We start from the raw sequence: 15597 nt of genomic DNA on the forward strand, positions 1-15597 counted from the left end.
TTGTATTAAGAACCTGAGCCAGAGTGCGTCACCCTGTCTCGACTCGATCGTGTTGTCCAACGACGGGAGCAGAGCCGACGCCACCATCTTGATCCTTTAGGTTAGAACACTGATTTTCCTTTGCATACATATTCTGCTTTACACACTTTTTGTATAAGAGGTAGGGCAGGCGTTAGGTTTTGTTTGTAGGCCATTTTGATTTGACAGAGACGGACTAGGACTGTTTTCTTTATTAGAGACTACTCCCATCACAGCTACAGGGCAAAGAGGGCATTTTTCCAAACCCCTGAAAATTGAATAAACGTTTTGAACTTGTACCTCGTGTCAGTGTCGTACTTGTAGTACCATGCCTCCCTTACAATAAGCAGAGGCACAATCCATTGTCATAAGTTGGGAGAAGCCCACTTTGACCAGATGGCCTTTATGTAGTTGCAGACTGATTGCTTAGAGTTTATGCTGCCATAATTGTTTCCCAGTTTTGAACCCATCTAGTATTTGCCTGCAACCCCTACTGTTGCACATTGTTTTGTTGATTCCGAAAGATAGGTTCATGATGGTCAAAATAAAATAAGTCTCAAAGCAAGGTTCTTCGCCCAAATAAATGCGTTCGGACAGGGACCTAGAGCAGGTGGCTACAAGGCGCAGGGTTGCCAACAACTAAGACCTTATGAGGGAACATTTATACTTGCTCTGCTGAGATCCAAGAAAACATTCTACCCGCTCCCCTGGCACCTACTGCTCCGATAAACTTCTCCATAGAATGAGGTGAATTTCCTATCCCTCCTTATAAATACCTGCATCTCTTTTCACAAAAAGAAGAAAAAAACACAACATACTTTGATTTTCTAGTGAAATACTGATCATTGCTAACCCTCTCCTCCTTGGTATGATGCTTGAAAAGTGGCAATAGAACAGCTGCTGTAGGAGGTTAGTGTATTTCACAATCTTCTGCATTGCCTTCAATTCTGAATTTGGAGGTTGGAAGGATACAGAAACCGCTGTTCCTTACAGGAGGGATGAATTTGTGAACTCTCGCGCCAACTCGCCTGCCATTTCTATTGTTCTAGATGCATTATACCTTTTACCTGGTCATCCACACCGCTTTCATCAGCCACTTTAGAACCTGCTTCTTCATCACCGTCTTGAAATGGATAACCAGATTCCTGGCTGACCAGGCACTAAACATCAGATCAGGTCCTTTCGTTTTCAAACCCATCATTCCCTTTTGCAGGACCCCCCCCTCCCCCCCAAGGATCCGTTGTTTCTCCCAGTGTTTGAAGTGGTGGGATTGATTGGAAGTGGTGCGCCTCTACTTTCTTTTAATTAAGAATCACCATTCCTATATTTTAAATAAGTGTAGGAAGAAGTTGAAACTTGCACTTCGTGTGGGGTCATGATACCAGAGGTACGACCAGACAGGTTTGTTTTTTGCTTTTGCCCTACTGGGGATTCGAACCCAAGACCTGCTGGATCAGCTCAAACCTCAAATCACAGTGAGCCATAATAGAACTGCCAGATTGCCATCTTTTTATTGTCCTGTTTGGAACAAACCCCATTCCCAACCCCCCATTATAGCCCTGTTCCCACAGTAATCAGAATTGTTCTTTTGCATTTAAGCAATTTAATGTGAAAATACAGCGGGCACAGCTGTATGTGCAGTTAATGGGTAGGGGAAAGCGGTGGCTTTATTCCTCAGCATGCCCCTTAAGAGGTGCCAATTGTAGGCGATTATTATGGTATTTATTGAGCACTGACCTCGCTTTGAGAAGCAGTGGAATGCTTCAGAGAGGTATACAACAGAACAGATGTACACCGTGGGGGTAATAGGCTACAGAAGAGGAGTGCAGCTGTGCCAGGTGGCAGAGAGGGGCAGGCGGCATCTAGTGAGTCAGGTGGCGCGAGGAGCACCGTGATGGCCTAGGTGTTGAGGAGAGACTCCTCCTTGAAGAGGTGGGTCTCAGTCCATAGTCTTGGGGCCTAGGCAGAGAAGGCTAGTTTTCTGGTCGTTTCCATTTTGCAGCGGCAGATTTCAAGTCTGCATGTGTCTTGGCTTCCAGTGGTGCGCTGTCCGCCGGAGATGCTGAATTTCTCTGTGAGGTAGCTGGGTGACTTGCCTTATAGATGATGCAGCAAGACTTGAAGGTGATTAATGCGTGCAGTGGGAGCCAGTGAAGGTCGATGAGGGCCGGGGTGATGTGGTCGTATCTGCGTAGACTCTTGATGAGGCACGCGGCACGTGTAGGACACTTCCCAGGAACCAAGGGAGGGTGACGGGAGGCCTTGAAAGAGTGCATTGGCCCTCGTCCAGGTGGGATAGGACCAGTACTTGAACGTTGGATCTAAAGCGGTCCGCAGGGAGGAACGGCTTGACTTTCCGCAGGAGGGAGATCTGATAGCAAGCTGTCCGAGTTTATTTTAGCTATGTGTGTCTTGAAGGAGAAATGTTGGTCGATGTGGAACCCGAGTGACTTGGCGCAGGAGGTGAGCTTGGGTGCGAAGCCCTCAGAGTTCATGTTTGATAGCCAAGTCTGTATGTCTGGGTGTTTGGTGGTGTTGGTGAGGCGTAAGTATTCGGTCTTGGAGCAGTTGAGCTTTAAGTATGCACTGGATAAGCGAGAGGCAGGTTTTGAGCCCAAGGATGTCCTTGACTGTCTGCCCCTGGCCTATTGGTGGATGTGGATGTTGTGTGTGGCTAGGAAGGCTTCCAGCGTCTCCAAGTATAGATCACACAGGAGAGGATGGAACTCTGCAGGACTTCACAGGTGACCGGTAGCATTGGCAATAGAGCAGAGTCCATCTGAACAAACTGCTTGCAGTTAACAAGGTAGGACTTGAATCAGCCTAGAACAAGGTTGCGGATTCCCATACACTGTTGTAGGGTGTCCATAAGCGCATGGTGGTCTACTGTGTCGAAAGTACAGAGAAGTTGAGTAGAACCAGGAGGCTGGGGCTGACCATTGTCAAGGATGTTTATGGTCTTTCCAACGAAAACTTTCCAACTACATTTTTTTGCATCGAAACCCATCCATCGAAAATATCTGCATCAAATGCATTGAATTTTTTGGGGGGTTTCCCCCCACCCGCCACAACCACCCAATTTATTTTACCCTTAAAACCCCACCCCAATGAAAATTAACCCTTTACCCTACCATATATGCATTCAATGCATTTATTTTTGATGGACATGTTTTAATGGAAAAGGTTTTGTTGGAAACCTTTTCGATGGAAACACTAGATACCGTCAGCGACCACCTGTATGGTTGCTGTCTCTGTGCTTCATCTGGGTCTGAACCCAGATGGAGAATATTGTTGGTGTTGATAAGAAATGGGAGGGTGCATATAGCTCCATGCTGTAGGGGACAATGAATAAAGGAAATGGGGCGGTTTAAAATGCATTTTGTGTAGGTTTCACTGTTTCTTTCAGCCTTTACACAGTGGTGGGGGTGGAAGGGAGGAAAGGCAGGAACCAGGTATGGGGTTTGTATTGCGCATTGGCGGGCGATGCGATGGAGTGGGGCTTGTGGGAAGCAGTGAGAGACCAGCAGGGAACATAGCTGCACTACTTTTTGTACACTTCAACCACTTTCTAAACAACGTTTTTAAACACTTGCCCAAACCTGCTTTCAGGTCTATGTGCGCTCTGAGACCTACCAGTGTGTAGCGCAATACAAATAATAAAATATAATACACATTGGTCTGTTCACCATCACTGTCCAAATCTACACAGGCGTACAGCTGGCCACCCAGGGAAGGAACCCTTTTTCCACTGCCTGGTACATGAGGTGTGAAGTCAGGACTTTCACAGACCCAGGCAGGAGACTCTGCCAGAAGCAGATGGCAGTAACCCCCCTCCCCCTCACTCCCCCAGCAAAAACAAACCCAATATCCATCCGGGGGGACCCACTTTGTTTCTTAAAATTAAACCACCCCACTCTGCTCCCTTGAGACAATCGGCAAGGTACACCAAGCACCACTTACAGAAGAAGGAAAATAAAGTGATCCTCGTCTCACTCCAACCAGACCAGCACAGCAGAAATCCCACTCATTTCTCCAAGTCTACCCTATTAAGCAGCATGGCTTTTACATTAAAAAAAATGTATACTGCCCTCAAAATACACTGAAGAATATGGGAAGGGGGGGGGGTGCTGAGATGGGTGAAGAAGGGGTGGTAAGAATGAACAGAAAGGGGGTAGAGGGAGAGTAGGTAGAATGAATGGAGAGGGGCCAGATGGGGTTAAGGAAAGGAAAAGGGAGGAGGAGATCAGGGAAGGGGGAGCAGGAGAGGGTAAGAGAAGGAGAAAGAAGGGATGATAGAGGGAAGAGGGGTTGGGAAATGAGAGGGTGGAAAAGAGGAAGGAGGGGTGAGGATAGAGGGAGGGGAAGAAAAGGGCAGGGAGAGGGGGAATGGATGAAAAGGAAATTTAGGGTTTGGGGCATGGCGAAGGAGGTGGGCAAGAGGGAGCAAGAAAGGGGGAGAGAGGGAAAAGAGAAGGAAGTGATGAGAGAAGGGGAGAGAGGGAAGCGAGGAGAGAGGAAGGGAGGGAGAGGGTGGAAAAGGCCCTAGATCAGTGACACTGAACAAGGCAAAGACATGTGCTGGGCATTACAGACCTAAGAATCCATATTAGATTCTCAAATCCAGATAGGACCGGTCATCCCTTAGATGGACCCTTGCACCTTATTTTTTGAGTAAGCTCGTCACGTCACATTAAGGAGCCATATCCCTTATGTTTTCGTTGTAACGCTAGATCTATTGGGCACTCATCCAAACCCATTTGTATTGCGGGATGGTTCCATTGGTCGTGACAGGCATTGAACCTAGAGCCTGCCCAAAGAACTAGAGAACATAAGGTACTCCACATTCTACCTTTCACCCCATCTGAACACTGTTGGCTCACATAAGAAAAACAATCGATATCCCCATAGTTTATCCCAACCCCATCCGGGTTGTGTTAATGAAGCTTTTGAACCGGGCGTCTATGTGAAGTGTATTAGCAGTGTCACTGCACCGGGTCCAAGAATTCTGCTTCTGAACCTCAAGATTTACACTGGTAAATTGGTAGTATACCGTAAGTAATTGTCATTCTGTGACCACTGATGTGCATTCAATGGCTTTTATTTCGTTAAAACACAATAAAGAAAAAGAATTACGCCTGGGCAGCACCAAGAATCACTGAAGTTGCACATGACCTCCACCTGGTCCAAAGAGAATCCCCACAACCCCTTCGCTCACTGCAATGATTGACAATAAGAGTCCCCTTACAGTGGGTATGTCTTGTCAAAGAGAAAGGAGGGCCATCGTACGCACATAGAACCACTCAAACCACACAAGACTTCAATAAGCCCATTTTCAACCCCGACAACACATTTCCTCAAGCCTCAATCGGGGTTCACACCAATTACTTCAAGATAATCTTTTCACAGCATTACAATCTAAATGGCACCACAAGTTCTCAGCTCCAAACAAAGTCCCTTTGGAAGCATCATTTGATATTAACTGTCAAAAAGCTTACTTGTCCACGAGATTCTTCTATTCGCTCGTGCAGTCTCTTGCGGAGGATGTCCACGGCATAAAAGGAGCTGGTGTCCATTCCTCTTCCTGGAAGGAAAACGCAATGATCTTCATTGAGTAGGCGTTGCCAGCCTTTACTAATTAATAGGGATTTGTATTATGTGAACATGCTAGGCAGGAAGGGAAAAGCATACATTTGAAGTCTGGGTGCTCGATTGCCACTTGCTTCACAGCACATGCCCCATTTCTAAGACAGCACCATCTCTAGATGTTCAAAGCTGGCTGCCAGCAGAAGATCCATGACATGCAGAATCACGATGTGTTTCGGCATCCCTCATTTGCATCTAAAAAACAGCCAGCCACTCCTAGAAGTTGTTTTACTCCAATCAAATAATAAAAATGACCAATGGAGAAGGACCACCACATCTTGAACACTTTCTCCATAAGAAAGTCACTGCTTGACAATGGAAGGTATACCGCAAAATAAATCCTTCTGTGTGACAATCAATATGGCTTCAGACCCCAAACAAGCACAGATACATTCCTCCTCTTTGTAGGAGAGGGGACTCTTGGAGTCAGCAGGAATGCGCTTGTTGTGCTGTCCTTGGTGCACCCATCAGCAGTCTATGATACGGCCTGCCAGATTCAATCAATTCAGAGGTGAAGTAACGTGATGGGCATAGAAAGCACAGACTTAAAATAGCTCTTGAACCATCTTCAAGAGTGCAAGTAAATATTGCAAGTTCAGTCCCCGGCCCACATTCCTCCTGCGGGGTACCTCAGGGGTACAACATATCCCTCTTGCTTTATTAGACACCTGACCAGACACGCGTGAAACTGTATGCAGAGGACTTGCAGATACTGATGGCATTTATTGGATGGCCATCCAGGGGTATTGCTATCCCCTTCTGCTTTCAGAGAATCCAGGACTAACCAAGCAATAGTATCCTTTGCATGAAGGCATGTAACGTTGAGATCCCATGTGTTGGCATCATAACCCCCAAAAAGGTTCTCTTGTGTGACACCCCTCCATGTGAGCACTTCCAATCCCAGTACGCCAAGTGAAAGGCATTGGCTTCTCGTTTAAGATCCCAAAAAAACAACTACAATCCACATACACTCAAAATCACTGCCTATCGGAATATGCCACAAACAATGATATTACTCCGGACCTTGTTAAGCTAAGACGATTACTGCAATGGGATCTACATGGGGATGAACAGAGGTCTGGTTCTTCAACTGCTGCAGGGTAAAGCACAAGTACTTTCTTTAAGACGACGGGAGTCCAGCCCACTCCTCTCCCGCAGTAAAAGCTCTTCATTTGATCCAGATATAGCACATATACTCTTCAAGAATAGCTCATCCATGAGAACGTATTCTCGAAAGGACCTTATCTAAATTCAAGTGTCAACAAACCTGTCGCGAAAAGAAACCTATGTGCAACCTCTGAAAATGCACTATTGTGCCAGCTTTACAAGGACACTGGCTGCGCTTGGAACGCTCCTCAAATGTACTATTGTGCCAGCATTACAAGGATACTGGCTGCGCTTGGAACGCTCCTCAAATGTACTATTGGGCCACCATTACAGGGACACTAGCTGCGTTTGGAACGCTCCTCAAATGTACTATTGGGCCAGCATTACAAGAATACTGGCTGCGTTTGGAACGCTCTTCAGACGTACTAATGTGCCAGCATTACAAGGATACTGGCTGCGCTTGAACGCTCCTGAAATGTACTATTCTGCCAGCATTACAAGGACACTAGCTGCGTTTGGAACACTCCTCAAATGTACTATTGGGCCAGCATTACAAGAATACTGGCTGCGTTTGGAACGCTCTTCAGACGTACTAATGTGCCAGCATTACAAGGATACTGGCTGCGTCTGGTACTCTTCAGACGTACTAAAGTGCTGGCCTTACAAGGAGGACACTGGTGGTGTTTGAAGCACTCTTTGTTAAAATAAAAGGAATGCTCAATAAGCTCCTTGAACAGTTGTTTCAAAGTATATGTACAATGTTTTCTATGAAGCCTTGGTCCCAGCGCTAGAATCTTTTAAAGGTTTGGGCACTCGTGCCTGTATGCTCTATTCTAATTATGCATGTATTTTAAGTATAACAATGGTGTGTGGTGGATCCAGTTCGTACTTTGCCTACCTCTCCCTACCAGCGATGGCGTGGCCACTTTTGTTGCATCTTTGTTTAACTAAGAAAGTAACTTATTTGTAAAGTGATTTGCCAGAGTTTTCCTCCCCCTTTTCCCTTTTGGGCTCTCAGAAGCAGTCCTTTGCAATCTGGTGCTAACAAAAGTACAAAATGAAAAAAAAGTTACATGTTTGTGAATAAAGGAGAGTTGTCCTCTGTTGTCTAACTTTCTAACCAGCCTTGCATTTAAATACCCCAGGTGAGGTATGTTTACAATAATGTGATCAAGATTGTTCCCTTGCTAAACAGCTAAGGAACTCTCGGATGAGCAACTTTTGAAGAGATTCAAAGGGGAGGAGGTTAAAAGAAAGGACCTGAAGACCCTACTCTTTCAAAAACCTCTTGCCAATTGCTCCATTCAACCTCATTTCTCCCCCTGTATTTAAGCTCTAATTTTGTGCCATGTTTTTGCACACAAAAACGTACCAGTGATCGAGCAAACAAGTATGGCTGGGTATCTTTGTTTAATCCCAATCTTCAAACTGCATGGAACCCTTTTGAGGGTTTTGCTACCCTTTCAAGGTGCAGATGTAAGGGCTTTCACGGCTCAACTAAACCCCACATCCCACACTGAGTACTATTTTCATTCGGGTTTTGCGTTATTAATGCAGGACTGCAAGTCCCAGAAAATACAATGGTACAATAACAGGCCAGCATGTAATATTCTAAACTGACAATGGTCTTAACAAATCCCAGTTCAGGGCAGTGGCCGTTGCAGGTAGGCCCTGGACAGTTTAAGCAAATCATGATCCATTCATGTCCAGCATTTAGGATCCATCAATGGAAGGGCAAGTAGGATATTCTACAGATACACAAGCGGCTCACCAGAGAAAGGAGAACAGACTTCCTTCAGATTTATCTGAGAAAACAGGTTTAATGATCTGTGCCATTCATTTTGGCTTTGTTGAATTACACATGAATCTGTTTTTCCTCGGCTTTTTTGGGGCACATTGATGTACCCCCCAAACACCACGCTCACAGATGTACGTGCAAATACCATGCTCACAATCTGCTCTGGGAGGAAAGCGTACACATATTTCTTAGAACCAGGAACAAGAATACACCCACAAAACACGAGTGATGTGCTCAGCTCGGACTGCCACTTTACTTATGAAAAGTAACTTCCTACACTGCTTTAACTCACTTAAATAATCAGCCAGAGAGACACCACCGCAGCAATTAAAGGAGAGACCTGTACAGTTCTTTAATATGCGTGAAAAGACCTTGCACAGCAACAACTGCACAAAGCTCAGGGTCAATATTATCAATCGGAAAAGCATCAACTAAATTATTTTCAGGGACTCTGTACGTTTTCATAGACGTAGCAACCCAATTTGTTTCCTCGTCCCATCTACTTTTTTGTACTCACTATACAGTGTGTCAGCTTTCACTGGCCTGGCAAATGTTCCATGTAAAGAGCATCTGGAACTTGAGAGCAGGTTGCCAACCATAGGGAAATCGCCTACCAGTTCTTCGTTCAATAGCTGTACACTAGGAGCACTTTAAAGCTTCATTACCCTACAATCAGGTTTCGGAACAGAGACGGCGCTACGGACCATCTGGGATGGCCTATTGGAGACAGTGGACTAAGGGATGCATCATTGTTGATTATGCTGGACTTGTCCTCTGCCTTTGATACGGTAGATCACGACATCCTGCTGAGCCGTTTAGTAGAGGTATCACCAGCCTTACAGTTGTTTAGGTCTTTTCAGACCAGAAGAGAACAGAGGGTCAAATTTGGAGGATTTCTCTCACATTTCCTTAAGTAATCATTACATAAAACCACTTATGCATATTTTAAAGGAAATCGAGTGAAATTTCACTCATACGCTGACGACACAGATATTTCTGAGAGTCGAGACTTCAGAGGAGATGTGCAAATTGGTTGAAGATTGCCTAAAGGAAATACAAACATGGATGAGTGCTAATCAGTTATTGTTAAATGCTAACAAAACCGAAGTGGCACTGTTTGGTCCTAAAAGCCTTTTGCAACAGAAGAAACAGACTTTTTCACTTTGTTTCCAGGGGTTCGCAACTGGAGCGCTCGTCAAAGATAAAGGAGCCCAAGTTAGTATGAAAGTCCAAACTGTGTTTTATAGACTATGGATGCGCCGACAGATTCTTCAGTTCCTAGCAGATAAGGACCAAGCTTCAGATGTGGGTACCTTGATTAACTCCAGATTGGACTACAGAAATACCCTGTTGACAGGAATTCCTAACCTCCAACTACGTAGGCTGCAGGTAGCACAAAATGCTGCATTCAGACTGGTATTTGGGGTGGCAAAACCCTCCCCAATTTCTAATCTTAGATGATCCCTACATTGGTTGGCTGTGAAGGAAAGTATAGATTTTAAAGTTATTTGATGTTTAAATGTGTGAATCAGCTTGCACCAAGCCATTTGGTGGATAACATCAAGAGCTATACTCCAGGCCGCCAACTTCATTCATGTGACAAGTGACTGTTCCATGTACCCAAGTCTAGATTGCTGACTAAAGGAGATCGAAGATTCTGAGTCTATGGCCCAAAAATCTGGAATAGCCTACCAAGAGCCCTTCGAGAACATCAAAATCTCATGGGAATCTGAAAGGCGGTGAAGATTTACCTGTTCTGCTAGCAGGCCCATGTCAGCTGAAGATGTTATTTCTGAAATCTTTTAGGCGATAAGTGAATCATAGACTGAGATCAGGTATCATCTTAACATCAGCACCAGATCCGATTAATTTCGTCAGGTGCGCAATTATAAATAATTCAAATCAAATTACAGTGCGACAAAGCAATGGACAACAGAGACACTTGCTGGCCTGACCTTGGCACTGCCCTATTTTTGTAGACTAACAAGGTCTGGGGTTGGGTACTCTATATTTCGAGTTGTAAGACTGAACGTTGAAGCTCACATGACATGGGGAAAGATACTACCACTAAGCGATGGCTAGCATTCAACTTCCTTTGTTGGCTGCTGTTTCCCTTATGCCCTTTGCAGTGCAAGCGACTGCGTCGGTCCATACAAAAGAGACCAAGTCTTCACTCACCTGTCACATCTGGAAGACCTTTGCTCTTCCCCTGAGCTGCACTACGTGAGCCGCCATTCACTGCCAACAGCAGGTTTGGGGCCAGTCGCTCGCTTCCAGCCCTTTTCCTTGGCTTCTTTTTTTTCTTCAGTTTTTTTGGTTCTTCTGACCCAAGGGATCTAAAAGCTGAGACAACAAAAGTACAGAAATGAAAGGGAAATATTGTTCCCTTGTGCAAAGGACACTGGCGACTGCAGACAGGCCCCCACTGGCAGCAATGGCACCTCTTGTAAACAATTTGACAAGCAATGCCTAAACAAACATTCCACACACAAAAAAAGAGACAGTTGCACAAAAAATGTATTTAATAAAACAGAGATAAAAGGTTTCATTTACCAAAAATGTCCTACTAAGAGCTGTAGTTTAAAATGCCGTACTTTTTTTTTAAAGACTACAATACCAGTATGTATCCTTTTGCATACTCACCATGTCATTTTATGTTAAAACCATGCAACAGTAGGCAGATAAAAATAAAACATTTGACATTCGCTAGTAAAGAAAAGTGGCAAATCAAATACACAAAAAGCAAAAAACGTAAGAGCTGCAAACAGAAAAGGAAAGGGTACTTAATAAAATAAATAGATTTTTTTCATTATAGAAGAGTCATATTACAGATTCAGAGCGTTTCAGTGCAAACACATTGCTTGGTGTTGGCACAGCCACTGCACTCAATCCAAGAATAAGAGGCTTAATTGAAATGCTGCTTGGGCATAGGAGATCTTTAACATGTTGAATGATTCTTAAAATAGAAGGATCGTGGTCTCGAACCTCCATTTTGATGGCGCTAGCCATTTTAGAACACTAAACATCCAAAGAGTCAAAAGAGGTTATGAAACAACTACAACTTAGGTGATAAGTAAAGACCGACAACAGTTTTCAATTTTCAAAACACTACATTTCAGTTGAGCAAAATTCTCCACTGTACCAAATCTGGGGCTTACACGAAAAACGTTCTTGTTCGGCGACACCATTTTACTTCAGTAGCCTAAGTTAAGATGTGTTGTGACCTTGGTTTCTCTACGTGAAACAGCTGTCTTATTTGGATTAGAAGGGACTGATCCACCAGCTTCAAAGCGAGGCGAAACCGGCACAGATGGCCACATTATTTAACCAACAATCTCCAGGTCACTGACTGTGGTGGCTGCATGGATTCTGAAGTCTTCTGTAAAGAAAACCCATCAAACTTCAGGTTCGTTGTAGAGAGGTGATCAGGGTTGGCATGAGGGGAAAGTCACCAGCACCCAGACACTTCGGAAAGAAAAGCACATGGATCAAGTGACTACTGTTCAGGGTAGTGGTGCACAAAGCTTTTAGTAACAATGCGCAGAAAGACCGATTCTTCGCGGGGAAAAGCACAAAATGTAGTCTACAGAAGAAATGCACCAAAAAGTAGCTGGGGAATATTATGACAACACACTCGTGCTTCATTGAAATAGTTTAAATCCTTGGCCAAGGAGGGTAGAGGCAGGTAATTATTTGAGCAGCGTAAACATCACAGAGGTAAGTTGTAGGACGGACCACCAGCAGCTAGACAAGTAAATCACAATCATCTAAGGAAAAAGGCTTGGTGCACCTCTTGCAAGGATAAAGTCTTCTTCTCCAAATTAAGTCATAACATGTCAGTACGGGCATTCAATCCAGACTGTCATGGACCGTGCACTGGTTTCTTCAGAGCACAAAAGATGCAAGTAATCTACAGTGTTGGTTCCCCTCGTTTATTGGCCCTCCCCTGTGTACATACCACCCACTACATATGGGCTGCCTGGCGATTGGTTCCCAGGTAATAGTTTAGTTTATGTATTTGTAGAGCGTGCCTAACCTTGAGGTATCTGGGCGCTTAAGCTGGAGAACAGTTGTTACAGATATAGTGTACAAGGTTGGTTAGACCGTTAGCTGCTGGCACGTGCTACATATCGGTCAGCAGGAGGGCAAACGTAAGGGAAATATGTACAGAAAAACCAAGACATAAATACAGTTACAGACAGTAGTTAAATCAAAAGACCGACAAGAAGCAGGCACAAAATTCAATGGAAGCAAGGACTCCGGAGTTAGAGACAGGTACAACTGTATTAGTTGTGCTGTGCATAGAGCCATGATTTTACTTTGGATCTAAAGGCCCATAAGGAGGGTTCGACTCTGATGGCAGTGGGTGGGAGTTCCATAGCCTGTGTGAGTAAAGGGATCTGGTGGGTCTCGAAGATTGGTTCCTGGAGAACTTTGTCAGCCAGATAGTCCAGCACTGACTTAGAAAGGCATTTGTGTGCGATTGCTAGCGTGTGTATGGAGATTCTATCATGCACTGAGAGCCAGAGTGTATCCAGTCTTATGGCAGAGATGTGGTTGGACCGAGGGATGTTTAAGGCAGACCCGAGAGTGTTATTCTGTAGGATTCGTAGTTTGCTCATAGGCTCCTGCAAAGAAAACCTGAACAGGGTGTTGCAATAGTCCAACTGTGATAGGATAAGTTCTCTGGCAAGCGCGAGACCACTATTGGTGGATAGGAAAGGTTTAAATGAGGCCGTCACATTGACTTGTCTTTTGAGTGAAAGAGTGGAATCCAGATAAACGCCAAAGTGTTTTGACCTCCCTGGTGACTTTGATCATGTTCTCATCAATGCTGAAGGCTTTGTACTGAGTGTCTAGTTTCTTTAGGTGCACTTGTGAGCCTACGATGAGAAGCTCCGTCTCATCGTTGTTCGGACAAAGATTGTGGGAAGCTTGAATGTGATGGTATATTATGTTTAGCATTTTGGAATCTTGGTCATAGGAACCTGTGAGAGTAATGAGGACTTGGGTGTCATCTGCATAATTAGTGTAGGTGACACCCACGCTGTCAAAGTGGTCGAAGAGGAGCTTCGTAAATATATTGTAGAGTGTGCGACACGCACAAGCCCATGGCGACTCCACATGTGATGGGTACTGGGTCGGCAGATGCTGTGGGTGCAAAGACCCGGGTTGTTCTGTTTGAAAGGAAGGATTGAACGGCGTTCAGATGAAGGATTGAAAGGCAGTAGAGGTCAGATGTTTAGTTAGGATTTGGTGATCTACAAGATCAAAAGTTGCTGAAAGGTCCAACAGTAGGAGGAGGGACAGGTTTCCTTTGTCTTTGGCCTCGTCCATTTGGATTTTTAGATTGAGGAGGGCGGTTTCAGTGCCGTGCCTCGGTCTGAAACCGGACTGGCGCAGGCCCAAGAGGTTATTGTCCTCCGAGTGTTTCTGAATTTGTAGATAGGCCCCTCAATCTAGAATGTTTAGGAGGAATGGGACTGTAGCGATTGTGTCAAACCCCTTACACATGGTCTTTGGCCTTGCCACTCTAGGTTCCTGCGATATGATTGGCTCCCCAATTATCAGCACTTCTCTCCCCACTAACACCTCACGTGTTGTGCACATGATAATTGGACATGAGCTCAGTGGATACTCTTGAGGTAAAATGAGCCCTCTGAAACGTGAGGCGCTTCTTTGAATCCCAGACACGCAGGTACCCTCACCATGCCTCCCCATAAGTAATCTAGATTGGCTATCCTCACCCGGTGCACCTTGCAGTACAAATCGCAACACATCCTGCCCAGAGCGCCCACCCTTGGCAGCAGCAGCCCCCTCCCTGGGCCTTCACCTGGGCTTGGCTGGGACTATGCTAATCAGTCACCTCCTGAGGGATTTAAGAGTTCTAATGGTTGGCATCTGGTAGTCGGGGGTGTGTTTTGGCAGCTCAGGATCTCTGCCCTGGATCTCTGCCCTGGCTCCCAGGAGATAGTCCTTCAAAAGGCAGGCGCATTGCATAGGCCTGCTGGCTGGGACAATCGGATAATAGTATCGATTTGGTAAGGCCTCTCTTATCGGCTGCCTGAGTGGGGATGGGAGGGGAGGTGTTTTGGCAATAAAATGCAAGGGCTTGCTATTGCAAATGCTGGGGCCTGGACTTTCTAGGCCTTAGTCTCTGTGTGCATGTTCGCTGAGCTAAAAATGGCTCCTCTTCCCTTTGTTTACTATGAGCTGTACTGCAACTTTACCCCTACAAGGCACCCCCCTACAGTCAACCTTCAACGTTACACTATATCCCTAATATATTTTCCTCAGTCTGAGCCGTCTTGGCGGGGCAGGGGACTTGAATATGCACCCCACCACAGTAAAGAGCACAGTGACAGAAGAAGCCGGGCCAACAAGGAATCCAACACAGCCCACACTCTGGGCATCGGCACGTTCCGACTTCTCGCTTTCTGACCTGGTTCACCAGCAAGGCAATGGCAACCTAAAAACAATCTCGACCGAGGTGCTTTGGAAGAGATATTCAGTAGCAGGAGTACAAAAGGGGGAGCCAACACCTTAGAGCAGCGGTATTCAAACTGTGAGGCGGGACCCTTAGAGGGCAGCAGCCTCATGGTCTCACACCCAATCTGAAAGGGATCCATTTGTAATTTTGTTTTGTCTTATCTAGAGTCTAGACTCCAGACAAAATCCTGGCATCAGGGGTGTAAAATGGAAAAGAATGTTATGGGGCATGTAGACTGTGTCAACATTACTGTCAGGCTTTTGGATTTACCTGGTATCAGAGAAGCTAAATGTGTGTTTCTCAGTGGACATTTTCCAAACTGATCCCAAGATGGCAAAAGTACCACGATAAACCATTTGCCAAAACACAAACCTGTACCTGCCGTTATGCCTCCCCCACCTCCTCAATAAAAACCTTGCCTTGCATCCTGCTTTTTCAACCCCACAACACAAGTCCCATATATTGCATCCTGCCTGCCTGCCCACCCTCGAAAACAAAAAACTCATTATTGGCATCCTTCCTTACCACCACCAACACAACT

General features: G+C 45.3%; 1 protein-coding gene across 2 annotated transcripts in view; it reads right to left on the reverse strand.

Moving 5' to 3' along the window:
* SURF6 (surfeit 6) overlaps positions 1-15597 on the reverse strand; it is a 101165-nt gene that overhangs the window by 9445 nt on the left and 76123 nt on the right. For both annotated transcript variants that reach the window (XM_069609332.1, XM_069609333.1), the window contains exons 4-5: positions 10745-10909; positions 5514-5599 (exon numbers count right to left, since the gene is read on the reverse strand). In XM_069609332.1, the coding sequence (XP_069465433.1) occupies positions 5514-5599; positions 10745-10909 (251 nt within the window). The remainder of the gene's footprint in view (positions 1-5513; positions 5600-10744; positions 10910-15597) is intronic.

This window comes from Ambystoma mexicanum, chromosome 8, assembly GCF_040938575.1.
Source record: "Ambystoma mexicanum isolate Mex_15411 chromosome 8, UKY_AmexF1_1, whole genome shotgun sequence".
NCBI classification, from domain to species: Eukaryota; Metazoa; Chordata; class Amphibia; order Caudata; family Ambystomatidae; genus Ambystoma; species Ambystoma mexicanum.